At 37.6% G+C, this 13,179-nt stretch overlaps 4 protein-coding genes across 10 annotated transcripts in view; 3 read left to right on the top strand and 1 right to left on the bottom strand.

Moving 5' to 3' along the window:
* Positions 1-5,159, top strand: part of LOC117571890 (transmembrane protein 170A) — a 153,947-nt gene extending 148,788 nt beyond the window's left edge. The window contains exons 1-2 of one of the 2 annotated variants that reach the window (XM_034254355.2): positions 3,748-4,126; positions 4,180-5,159. In XM_034254355.2, coding sequence (XP_034110246.1) covers positions 4,362-4,754 — 393 coding nt within the window. In that variant the 5' untranslated portion in view covers positions 3,748-4,126; positions 4,180-4,361 and the 3' untranslated portion in view covers positions 4,755-5,159. Of the gene's footprint in view, positions 1-3,747; positions 4,127-4,179 lie in introns of those variants that run through there. The other variant, XM_052005633.1, reaches the window with a different exon arrangement.
* Positions 292-2,113, top strand: LOC117566604 (sensory neuron membrane protein 1-like). Its single transcript, XM_034246145.1, has 7 exons — positions 292-393; positions 451-608; positions 662-803; positions 867-1,121; positions 1,180-1,488; positions 1,542-1,924; positions 1,981-2,113. Exons 1-7 carry the CDS (start codon positions 292-294, stop codon positions 2,111-2,113), a joined length of 1,482 nt encoding a protein of 493 aa, XP_034102036.1.
* Positions 2,154-3,403, bottom strand: LOC117571888 (craniofacial development protein 1). The gene is made up of 2 exons (XM_034254352.2): positions 2,537-3,403; positions 2,154-2,474 (listed from the first exon to the last, which is right to left on the bottom strand). The coding sequence occupies exons 1-2, from the start codon at positions 3,283-3,285 to the stop codon at positions 2,384-2,386; spliced, it is 840 nt and encodes a 279-aa protein (XP_034110243.1). The 5' UTR covers positions 3,286-3,403; the 3' UTR covers positions 2,154-2,383.
* A 2,190-nt stretch (positions 5,160-7,349) lies between the features above and the next one.
* On the top strand, positions 7,350-13,166 carry LOC117566605 (fibrinogen C domain-containing protein 1-like). Of its 6 annotated transcripts, none has more exons than XM_052005626.1 (3): positions 7,350-7,477; positions 7,551-8,569; positions 12,954-13,166. In XM_052005626.1, the coding sequence occupies exons 1-3, from the start codon at positions 7,382-7,384 to the stop codon at positions 13,060-13,062; spliced, it is 1,224 nt and encodes a 407-aa protein (XP_051861586.1). In that variant the 5' UTR covers positions 7,350-7,381; the 3' UTR covers positions 13,063-13,166. The 6 variants fall into 6 exon arrangements, with proteins under 6 accessions (XP_051861586.1, XP_051861588.1, XP_051861587.1 ...); XM_052005628.1 differs by lacking the exon at positions 12,954-13,166 and adding an exon at positions 10,127-10,333; XM_052005627.1 differs by lacking the exon at positions 12,954-13,166 and adding an exon at positions 9,354-9,565 and having other exon boundaries at positions 7,356-7,477.
* The last annotated feature ends 13 nt before the right edge of the window (positions 13,167-13,179 follow it).

Genomic DNA, 13,179 nt, shown 5'->3' with positions numbered 1-13,179 from the left:
ATTATCGCCCGAAAAAAAATCAAAATAACTGTTAATTACTATGTGTAAATATTTATAAGCACATTGTTTACAGCAAGTAGGGCGTCAAATCATACAAATCAGCACCAAGTTTGGGAGTGTCCTTGACAGGTTCAGCTCACTTTCCTGTCGGTTGATTATAATTTTATGGGATTTCCATTTAAAATGTACAAATTATGCCACATGCGACAGACCTATAAAAAGTTTTAAATGAGGACAAACAAGAAAATAGGGAATCAAAAGAAAAGGAACACTTGAGCAGTTCAGGTTGAAATGTATCTGAAGGTGGTTGTAGTATCGTTTGTCGTGTTGCTTTTGGGCGCACTCATCGGTTTCCTAGCATTTCCCATGCTATTTCAGGAACTGGTGAAGCGAGTAAGCATTGGAAATCTATTACAGAAAAACATTTCTTAGTTCCTTTTTATTATGCAGAGCGTAAATTTAAAACCTGGCAGTGAAACGCGTCAGATGTGGGAAAAGTTGCCATTTCCCATGATCTTCAAGCTCTACGTCTTCAATGTAAGCAATCCGCAGGAGATTGAGGCTGGAGGCAAACCCAGGCTGCAAGAAGTGGGACCGTTGGTATTCGAGTAAGTCTTTATAGATCAAATGAAATGCTTGCTGACCTTTCATTCTTTCTTAGGGAGTGGAAGGACAAGTTTGATGTGCTGGACATAGAAGAGGAGAATGCGATTAGCTTCAAGATGCGCAACACTTTCATTCTGCGTCCCGATTTGGGTCTCAACGGTGACCAGTTAATAACAATGCCGCATCCGCTGTTGCAGGTCCACTCCTTTGATTTCATATGCTAATCCAACTGTTGCTAATCTTCCACTATTGCCACACAGTTCATGGCCATTGGCACCTTGGGACAAGCTGAGGAGCTGCAGGCAGCTGTTGCCATGGGTCTGGAACTCATCTTCCAGCCACGCAGCGCCTTCATCACAGCCACCTTGATGCAGCTCTTTTTTGACGGCATCGATGTCAACTGCGCACATGAGGAGCCTGCGGCACAAGCCATCTGTCAGCAGTTCCATGCGGGCGCTGTGCCTGGTGCAGTTCCAGTGAATGCCACGCACTTTAAATTCTCGCTAATGGGAGCGGTACGTTAACTAAGCTACAGCTAATCTTACATTTACTTAGGCTATGTTTAACTCTTAGGGAAATCACACAAATGCTGGCAGCTTTAAAGTGGCTCGTAGTCGCTCCAAAGGCACAACAGTGGGCCGTGTGCTGCAGTTCAATGGCGCGGATCAGTTGCAAGTGTGGACGGAAACGTTCAATGGCAGCAGCTGCAATCGATTCCGCGGCACCGATGGCACCATCTTTGCGCCCTTTATGCGACCCCAGCAAGGACTCTGGAGCTACTCTCCCCAATTGTGTCGCTCGCTGTCGCCCAAGTGGCTGGGCAAAACCAGCTACAATGAGCTGCCGGCGCAGCGTTATGAGCTCAGCCTTGGTGCATCGCGCGTAAGTACCAAGCTTGATAAATTGGCTCAATTTACTAATAATTTCTCTGCCAGCTGGAACCAGACTGGTCCTGTTACTGCACAAGTTATCCGGATGATTGTCCTGCTGATGGCACCATGGATCTAGTGCGATGCAGTGGTTTGCCCATGGTTGCTTCTTTGCCGCATTTTTTTCAAGCACAGCCAGAGTTGGTGACACAAGTGGAAGGTTTGTGGCCATCAAAGGACAAGCATGCGAGTACATTGATCTTTGAGCAGTTATCCGGCACTGTGCTCTCCGTGTTCAATCGCCTGCAGTTCAGCTTGAAGGTATCGTCAGTGCCGCAAGTAGCAGTGATGTGTCAGCTGCGCAATCTCACCATGCCGCTCTTCTGGATCGAAGAATCGCTGCAGCTGGATAAAACTATCACAGCAGTGCTGCACAAAAAGATATTTAGGTAGTATTAGTTCACGGTAAAGAATAATGAACTTTTACTAATGACAACTTTTGCAGCGTGTTGAGTGCCAATAATTTGTTCCGCTGGCTGGCCATTGGATTGGGCAGCTTGGGCTGTGCATTGGGGGGACTTTTTCTGCATCTTCGGCGCGGCGATGCGAAGCGCGTGGGCGCCTCCGAGGAGCAGTAAAGGATTAGCTATTAAACAATGATTAATATAACTCTGCAAATGCTCTTCGATGTCCATATATTTTGTTTATAGTTAATTTGAATGTATTGGATTATCGCTTTGTAGTTTCTATTTTTCTTGGGCCACATCCAGCAGGATGGCGGCAGCTTGGAACTTAAGTATTAAGCATATCTTAATCTTACAGAGAGAGAATGTGTGCAGTGAATGTGAGTGTGAATGGGTGTTGTCGGTTGCTTGTGCTTGGAAGTGGATACAGTTCTGGGCGCAGCTTTAGTTTTGTCGACGCGATTGTCGCATGCCTTTCTCAATCTCAAACTGGCGCAGATCCGTGCGCTGCAAGAAGTCCTGGCGCTCCAAGTACCTGTAAGCAAAAAGTCATTAAAGTAAGAAGTAATTTCTTAATTCACTTTCATTGAAACTCACCCATCTTTGCCCTTGTTGTGGGTGCGCAGCTCCTCATCGATGCCCTCGTCGCTCTTGAAAGACTTCCAATCCATCTGCGACTTCTCCAGTACTGACAGCTTTTTCTTCTTGCCCAGCTGATTGAGCAATGAACCTAATCCGCCGCCTCCGCCTCCGTTGGCTGGGCGTTTGCCGACTCCAAATGGCGGACGTGGTGTCGCCTCCTTGGCACTGACTGTGGCCGGCTGCTCCTGATTCTCTTTGGCACTGGAACTGGAGCTGGGAACACTTTTCACGGGTTCGCCGGCAAATTCCAGTACCTCACTCGCTTTACTTGTGGCTGGAGGTGTGCGTTTGACGGGCGATGGCGGCTTTTCTTTGGGTTTTGTGTCGCGGCTGGACTTGCTCGGTTCAGTTTCAATATCGCCCAGGAAATCTGCCCACAACGCATCGGACCGGGATTTATCCGCCTCCTCATCTGATTCTAATTCGTCTTTTTCGGCTGTCGTTCGTCCATTCTGTTTGGCTTCTGTTTGCCGTGTGCTGCGTGCGGAGGATGTTGAAGACTCAGTGTCCTTTACTTTGTTCTTCACTTTGCTTTTCGCTGCTGCTTTGGCTTTTTTTTCACTTGATTCGTCCTCTTCCTCCAATTCGCTCTCGTCGTCGTCTTCTTCCTCGTCGACGGAAACGTCTTCTTCGTTTACGTTATCGGGACAAAAGTCTTCGTCGCTCTCGTCACTATCTGAGGCATGATCTTGCTCCTTGTTCATTATTAATGAAATTATTCTCTGTTCGGTTTAACACAATATAAAAGTTGCAATTTTTCTCCGGCTTTTTTCCGGGCGCAACAAAAAACACTCCACACAAAACGAGCACAACGAAAAGTGTGACCAAGCGGTCAAAATAAATACTATTTATAAACAGTTCCAATCACAAAAATACTTATTAAATACATGTAATAAAAAGATTAATTTTCACTTTCTATTAAAAAAATTTGTAATGACATTAACTACAATAATAAATATTGTTTTTTACTTAATATACAGTTTATTTGACAATTCACAATATTGGAATAGGTTTTCAAACGAAGAGTATAAAGTTATTACACCAAGATACTATCAGTTATTGAATTATTTTAATAGAAAACAATCCATGAACATGGTAATACTGGTCACACCTAGTAATCGATGCAAGTAATCGATAAACAAATGAAACAGCTGAGAGCTCTGCTTATCAAAGCCTGTTTCAGTTCCCAAAACGTTCCAGCTGCGTTGCTATGAAAAATAAAACCGCAGACGCGAAAACAATAATAATTAAAAGCAAATACAAGCACTAAATTGCTTAGTTCAGATCAGTTGTGCATTGTCACATCGAATATATTGCGACACGCTGTGCAGTTAATACACAAACCAAGATGCTGAGCTAGGATACGGTGAATCACTGCCCACTGCAAGTTGGCCTTTGTGTGGCCTTTATAATCGATTCCCCCAATTTAGGCTGCCAATCGAAGAAGCAACAACAAAAACAAAACCCATTTTGTTAAGTGAGTGTTGTTTAAGGCAGTCTAAAATAGCAACATCGAGAAGGCTACTGTGTGGATGTTGTGCTTGTGTGAGTAGTGCTCAAAAAGGCCAAAAGGTCAACTCATAACTGTTAAATTACAGGTGCAACAAAAATGAGCCAGCAACAACAACAGCAAATGCAGCAGAAAAGTAGCTAAAGCAACAAATGAGTAAAGAGGCAACAAGAAAAGCGCTGGCGCAACGCAAAGCAATAATTAGTAATTAAATAGCAAAGCAACAACAAAAACTCGACTCCTACTACTCCTCCTCCTGCGTCCCTCGTCATGTTCTCCGAACCCAACGACGCCGATGAACTGGACGCCATCATCGATGTGCTGGGATTGCGTTCGCAAGCGCATCTCAACACCTTCCGTGAGATGTGGTACCATGTCTTTCTCTGGGCACTCTTCTCCTCCGTCTTCATTCACACCTGCGCAGCCCTCGTTGCTTTTGTGACGCTGCGCAAGCATAAATTCGGTCGCTTCTTCTCCATACTGATCCTGGTGATGGGTTTCCTTTCGCCGGCGGCAAGCGGCATCATCAGCAGCGCCGTCATTGCGTTTGTGCATCGTGCTTCCAGTTTGCCCATGTCACCGATCTATGCCATGATCTGGGGCCTTGGTCAGACGATAGTGTCCGCCTGTCTCGGCTTTACGCGAATTCTAGCCACGCTCTAGACCCACGTGTGCCACATGTTGCATGCGACACACCACACGCCACTTGACGGACTGAATTCTCTCTTAGCATCCAAAAACAATATCGCAATTTCGTTTTGCTTTAATCTTAATTTAATTCGTATTATCTAGCTTAAGCTAATTATCAACCAAATAATGTAAATATTTAAATATGATAGTTAAGTCTTAGAATTCATTCGACAAAATCTATCAAACAAATTATTCAGGTGTAACATCATTTCAAATAACAACTAATTGTAGAAATCAAATTACAACAATTATGCAAATTTGTAAAGAATTATGTGATTTTTAAATATATAAACAACTTTCAACTACAAAATGCAAGTGGATGAAATACTGTACAATAGTTTAGCTCTTTTATGGTAATAAATAATTAAACTCAAGCAGAGATTTCAAGTAATGGTTAAAAACTGATATTTTTGATTTTTTACATTACAATTTCAATTTTTATTTATTTTTTTTAAATATTTTTTTATTTATAATTTATGAGTATGATATATAGTGCATCGACCGATATATGTGTACATATGTATATATTATCTAACTCCTTGAATTGTGAATTCAATAATATAATATGGGCATTTCCAACATCGCGCACGGGACATTCGTACACGTTCAAAGTAAAAACACGGTAAAAAGGAAACGTTTTTTTTCAACTGAAAAGCTTAATGTATAGCATTTTATTAGCTCTTTCATTGGTGCAAAGATTGGGTATTTTTTTATTTAGAAGATAATTGCAGAAGTCAAGTGATTCGCACGGGACACAAAACGGAAGTGGTTTAAGAGGTCAAGCAATTCAAACGCAAGTTTCAGCGAATCCAGAGGCAATATTTTAATGCAACTAATTTTAAATTTTTGTGCATTGATGCCTCTTTAAGAAGGTTATAATTTTTTTCAAAAACGACTTGTATTTTTTTTTTAAATTCAATTTGAAGTAAATTCGCACGGGACATCGCGCACGGGACATTTTTTACCGCCACTATTTTTAAACCCGCTACCCATAAGGTAGAAGGGTATTATAACTTTGTGCTGACAGGAAATGTATGTAACAGGTAGAAGGAGGCATCTCCGACCCTATAAAGTATATATATTCTTGATCAGCGTCAACAGCCGAGACGATCTAGCCATGTCCGTCTGTGTGTCTGTCCGTATGAACACCTAGATCTCAGAGACTATAAGAGATAGAGCTATAACATCGACAGCATTTGTGATGTTTGCACGCAGATCAAGTTTGTTTCAAATTTTTGCCACGCCCACTTCCGCCCCCGCAAATCAAAAAAATTGAATAACAATCGTAATTTTATAGCTAGAGTTGCGTATTTTGGTATATAGAATAATAACTATAATAGTTATGATTGCGATCAGACTAAAATTGTGGAAGTTATTAAAGAAATACTTTTGTATGGGCAAAAACACCTATGTACTTACTAGGGGTCTGAGTTGCTTTGGTCGACAATCTGGTATATTGTGCCGTCTATGGTATATTTTGAATGCGGTACCATATCGATATACCATATATACCAGTTGGTATATATTTTTAGTATTTTTGCAGTATATTTGGTATATTTTGAGAATATATTGCTTTTTTTTTCAAAATGGGTAGCGGGTATCTCACAGTCGAGCACACTCGGCTGTAGCTTTCTTACTTGTTAATTTTGCGGCAATGCTGCCAACTTACTTCATCATTCATATTGTGTAAATATGAGAGAGGAATAAGTTGGTACTTATGTTGTGTACTTACGGTCGCGCACGGGACAAACTTTAAATGATCACCAAAAATACAAATATTTTTTTTTTCTCCAAATTTTTTTTTATATATTTACTGCACGCATAAACTCTGTTTGCAAAAAAAATTTGATGCAATTCGAGCAAGTGATTTGGATTTACTGATAAGAAATGTTGTTTTTCGGTCGCACACGGGACATTAAAATAAGTGATAAACCAAATCAAAATTTTTACCGTTATTGGTGATCGCATGTTACTTTTTGCGTTCTCTTTCGTTTCTTGCAATCTCCAAATGATTTTACAAAGCAAAAGACAAAGCATAATGCATTTATTTTAGAAGTTGTTATCAAAACAAAATATGCCCTACAAACATCATAATCACAACAGGTGCGTTTGCGGGACTTTGCATTCGAATATTTTGAAATCTATAAATGATAAATGCAAAATTCTTTCAAGTTTATTAAACTTTAATATTTCTTTATGTAACCATGTTGGAAAAAATCATTTTCAAGAACTTTTAATTTTTTGGTCGCGGTGGACCTTTCTGTGGAAATGCCCATATGTTTCTCTTAATTTTATTTTTATTATATTAAAAAAAAACTTAACCTTTAAAAAAACAAATTTTTGAAAAATTATTTTCTTCCTATTCTTGTTAATGTTTTATAATTAAAAAAAGATATGGACTAACTTTTAATTTACATTTCTTGACAATTTTCAGCATTGAAACAATCACAACTTCCAATTTCATTAGCAATAAGCATCTTTCAGTCAGGGGTCAGATTATATATAGACCTTATCTGTCGTTTAGACCACAGATCAGCAATTGGGAGCTAAGCTCTTTGTCGATTATACGAAACATTTAGTTCTTTTTTCATCTTGTTTCAATGCAGACATTCAATATGGGAAGAATAAAATCAAATGTAGTCCTGTTAATAATAGTCCTCAAAATATTCTTGGTAACCACAGCCACAGGACAAAAGGTAAAAATAATGACATACAACATATACGTACAATTAAGAGAGTGCTAAATGTATAGTATTTTTTTCTTATCAGACATCCGAGTGCAATCGACGAACGGAAGAACAGTGTCACAGTCAAATCTATAAAAGTGTGAAGCCTTTGCTAGACTACTTTAGGCAAGTTCGAAATCAGTTAGACCAAAGTGAAATTAAGGAAAAGCAAATAAGTGAGATAAATTCTGATCTTATGAACAAGTACCATGAAATTGTAAGAATTCATGAAAAGCTCATGAAGGAGGCATTTCAATTAGATGAGTTTTCAAACAAAATATTAAGAAAAGAAAACGATTTGCAATTGTGTCATAGTAAAGTTGATAAATTAGAATCTGAAATTAATTCACAAAAAACAACTATAAGAAACTTAATTTTTGCGAGTTATGAAGAGAGTAGAGAAAAATTTTCAGATGAATCCGACAATTTGGAAATATGTGAAGATCAATTAAAAAAACTTAATTCTAGTATTATTGAAAAAGATGAGAAAATTTCTAGATACTCTGCAACAATTCAAAACATCACAGAACATCAGAAAACAATTGAGTTAAAATTGGAAGAGAGTCAAACCAAGTTAATTAAAAAAGATAAAGACTTTGAAATATGTCATGCAGAAAATATTAAATTAAATAGGACATCCCACCTAAATAGTCAGTTAGCTGGGCCTGGTTGGATAGTAATACAACAGCGAACTGGTGGAAAAGAGAACTTTAACAGGGATTGGGCCACATATCGCAAAGGTTTCGGTTCATTGGATAGTGACTTTTTCCTAGGATTAGAAAAGATGTATCGACTAACGAGCTTGCAGCAATACGAACTCTACATACATTTGGTTGTCTTAAATGGGAGCATCTTCTACGCTCGATACGATGACTTCAAAATATCTGATGAAGACCATGGATACGCACTACGCTTGGGTAAATTCAAGGGAAATATTAAGGATGCGATGAGAGTCAGCGAAAACATGAAATTCACAACATTCGATCGCGATAACGACCCTGCTGATGGTAATTGTGCAGTTGGGTATAATAGTGGCTGGTGGTACAACAAATGTTACGATTGGTAAATATTTCAATTTCTTATTTTTGATTTATTAGTGCACATGTTAACTAATTTTTATACCCGCTACCCATAGGGTAGAAGGGTATTATAACTTTGTGCCGGCAGGAAATGTATGTAACAGGTAGAAGGAGGCATCTCCGACCCTATAAAGTATATATATTCTTGATCAGCGTCAACAGCCGAGACGATATAGCCATGTCCGTCTGTCCGTCTGTCCGTCTGTGTGTCTGTGTGTCTGTGTGTCTGTCCGTCCGTCCGTATGAACACCTAGATCTCAGAGACTATAAGAGATAGAGCTATAATTTTTTTTCGACAGCATTTGTTATGTTTGCACGCAGATCAAGTTTGTTTCAAATTTTTGCCACGCCCACTTCCGCCCCCGCAAATCAAAAAAATCGAATAACAAGCGTAAAGCTAGAGTTGCGAATTTTGGTATATATAATAACTACTATAGTAGTTATGATTCCTGAAAATTTGGTTGCGATCAGATAAAAATTGTGGAAGTTATTAAAAAAATACTTTTGTATGAGCAAAAACGCCTACTTACTAGGGGTCTTAGTTGCTTTGGCGGACAATCTGGTATATTATGCCGTCTATGGTATATTTTGAATGTGGTACTATATCGATATAACAAAAATACCATTTGGTATATTTTTAGTATTTTTGCATTTTTGGTATATTTTGAAAAAAATACCGCAATATTTTGCTTTTATTCAAAATGGGTAGCGGGTATCTCACAGTCGAGCACACTCAACTGTAACTTTCTTACTTGTTTCCTATGCAGTAACTTAAATGCATTATACGGCATGTATCTAAATTGGTGGACTAAAATAAGAAATGAACTAAAAGAAGCTAAGATGCTGATTCGCCCCAAAAAAAAAATTATCTAATGATCAACTGAAAAGCTCAAATCCAAAATGTAATTAAAAGATTTGGGTATAACTGTTATAGTGCACTATATGCTTTCCCAATAAATATATGAAAAGCTTCTTGAAAGAGAGATTTTGATGTATTTGGAATGCCTGAAGGAAAAAGGTGAGATTGTATTGTATGTATGTAGCTTCATCTTGAGATGGTCAACAATCTGAGGTTAATTCACAAAAAATAACTATTAACAAATTAACACTAAAAAGAAAACTTTACCAGGGATTGGGCCACATATCGCAAAGGTTTCGGTTCATTGAATAGTGACTTTTTCCTAGGATTAGAAAAGATGTATCGACTAACGAGCTTGCAGCAATACGAACTCTACATACATTTGGTTGTCTTAAATGGGAGCATCTTTTACGCCCGATACGATGACTTCAAAACAACTGATGAAGATCATGGATACGCACTAAGCTTGGGTAAATTCAAGGGAAATATTAGGGATGCGATGAGATTCCACGAAAACATGAAATTTACAACATTCGATCGCGATAACGACCCTGCTGATAATAATTGTGCAGTTGAGTATAATAGTGGCTGGTGGTACGAGAATTGTTCTTATAGGTAAATATTTCAAATTGTTATTTTTGATGTATTAGTTCACATGTTTAATAATTCATTCCTATTCAGTAACTTAAATGCATTATACGGCATGTATCTATCTTGGTGGACTGAAATAAGAAATGAACTCAAAGAAGCTAAGATGCTGATTCGCCCCAAAGAAAAAATTATTTAATGATCAACTGAAAAGCGCCAAAATGTAATTAAAAGATTTGGGTATAACTGTCACTGCACTATATGCTTCCCCAATAAATATATGAAAAGCTATTTGAAAACGAGATTTGGATATATTTGAAATGTCTCAAGGAAAGAGGTGAGATTGTATTGTATGTTATGTATGTAGCTTCATCTTTAGATGGTCAACAATCTGGTTAATTTTATAAGTTATGGTTTGTTTTGAATGTAGTAGACTTTTGATGTATTTTAGTATTTTCTCAGTATATTATTTTTCTTATTAATGGATATGTGGTACCTTTCTTACTAAAGAATGGTAGCCAGAGTTCATCATGTCGAGGGGAACCACAAAAGATTTTGGCGTGCAATCTGAAGATTAGTAAGGCAAAAAATCTGCTGCCAGTTGAGTTGATGAAAAAATTATAATTATTTTTATTTTCCTTCTGTCGAATTAAATAATGTAAACAAGAATATAAACATACAGGGTGCGCCATCTAGACAGGGCCTATTGAAATGTTTAATAATTCCGCCATTTTTCAGCCTATTTTGACAAGCCAGCCAGATTCTGAAACGTCAGCCTATGCCATTTTAGACATGGATCGACTCACAGCAAAAAATCGGGCTGAAATTGTAGCGCTGTACATCGAAAGCAATCGTTCAATTGCAGAGCAAGTTCCCGGGACGCGTTGTGTCAAAAAAGGGTGATTTGGAGTGGCTGGAGTGGCCTCCTCGTTCGCCGGATTTGACGGCACCGGACTTTTTTCTGTGGGGCTACTTGAAGAGTAAGGTGTATGTCAGCAAACCGAAGCCTATTGAACAACTAAAAGCTAATATCAAAGCGGAAATTGCGAAATTGCCCGAAATGTTGTCAAATACAATGCGAAATGCCCAAAAAAGGGCCGCTTTTTGAGTTTCTAATGAAGGCGGTCATTTGATCGATATTGTATTCTGAGTGAATTGTCAATAAATGGCATTCTATACCCTAAATGAATCTTGTTTATTTTCCAAAATGGGCTAAAAATGGAGAAGTTATTCAACATTTCATTAGGTCCTGTCTAGATGGCGCACCCTGTATAATGTAATATTGTTCTTTATCACAGTTTCATAATCTTATTTCTCGACCTTATAGAACGTTTACATGCAATCAAAAATTAATCTCTCCCGTTAAGAAAATTTGAGCTTAATCTAAATTCTTTGCATACGTATTTGCTTTATATACATATCCACAGATCAGCCATTCAGAGCTAAGCTTTTCATCGATTTCAACGAAATATTTAGTTTCAGATTCATCTTTGGGTTAATCCGGTCGATGCATTCGAAATGGGTAGAACAAAAATATACGTAGTTTTGTTAATGATCCTCGAACTATTCTTGGTGGGCACAACAAAAGGAGAAGAGGTGAAAATAATGACATATGTATATATGTTTAAGAGAGTACTAAATGTATTGTATTTTCTTCTTATCAGACATGTGAGCACGATCGACAAATGGAAGAACTGTGCCGCAGTCATACCTATAAAAGTGTGAAGCCTTTGCTAGATTACTTTAGGCAAGTTCGAAATGAGTTAGACCAAAGTGAAATGAAGGAAAAGCAAATAAGTGAGATAAATTGTGATCTTATGAACAAGTATCATGAAATTGTAAGAATTCATGAAAAGCAAATAAGTGAGATTAATTCTGATCTTATGAACAAGTATCATGAAATTGTAAGAATTCATGAAAAGCTGATGAAGGAGGCATTTCAATTAGATGAGTATAAAAACAAAATATTAAGAAAAGAAAACGATTTGCAATTGTGTCAAAGTAAAGTTGATAAATTAGAATCTGAGGTTAATTCACAAAAAATAACTATTAACAAATTAACACTACATGCAAATTTTCTTGCGAGTTATGATAAATGTAAAGAAGAATTATCAGATGAATCCGACAATTTGGAAATATGTGAAGATCAATTAAAAAAACTTAATTCTAGTATTATTGAAAAAGATAAGAAAATTTCTAGACACTCTGTAACAATTCAAAACTTGACAGAGCATCAGAATACAGTTGAGTTGAAATTGGAATCGAGTCAAACCAAGTTAATCAAAAAAGATAAAGACATTGAAATATGCCATGCAGAAATTACTAAATTAAATAGGACATCACACCTAAATATTCCTTCAAGTTGTCTTCCTTTCGGAGAACATTCTGGTGTGCATGAAATAAAAGTTTCTGGTATTGGTTTCTTCGATGTTCTTTGCGATAGTCAGGTAGCTGGGCCTGGTTGGATAGTAATACAACAACGAATTGGTGGAAAAGAAAACTTTACCAGGGATTGGGCCACATATCGCAAAGGTTTCGGTTCATTGGATAGTGACTTTTTCCTTGGATTAGAAAAGATGTATCGACTAACGAGCTTGCAGCAATACGAACTCTACATACACTTGGTTGTCTTAAATGGGAGCATCTTCTACGCCCGATACGATGACTTCAAAATATCTGATGAAGACCATGGATACGCACTAAGCTTGGGTAAATTCAAGGGAAATATTAGGGATGCGATGAGATCCACAGAAAACAAGAAATTCACGACATTCGATCGCGATAACGACTCTGCTGATAATAACTGTGCAGTTGTGTATGATAGTGGCTGGTGGTACAACAATTGTTATAATTGGTAAATATTTAATATTTTTTTTTTTTATGTATAAGTATACATGTTAAATAATTTTCTCCTATGCAGTAACTTAAATGCATTATACGGCATGTATCTAAATTGGTGGACTGAAATAAGAAATCTACTTAAAGAAGCTAAGATGCTGATTCGTCCCAAAGCAGAAATCAACAATTGAACAACTGAAAATCCAAAATCGTAGTCTTTTTTATATCATTTAATTCTCACTAAATATATTTGATAAACAGATTTACATTAGAATGAACCAACGAAAAGAGTGAAATTGTATTGGGAA

This window comes from Drosophila albomicans, chromosome 3 (assembly GCF_009650485.2).
Source record: "Drosophila albomicans strain 15112-1751.03 chromosome 3, ASM965048v2, whole genome shotgun sequence".
NCBI classification, from domain to species: Eukaryota; Metazoa; Arthropoda; class Insecta; order Diptera; family Drosophilidae; genus Drosophila; species Drosophila albomicans.
This window is presented reverse-complemented; position numbering and strand designations above follow the sequence as displayed.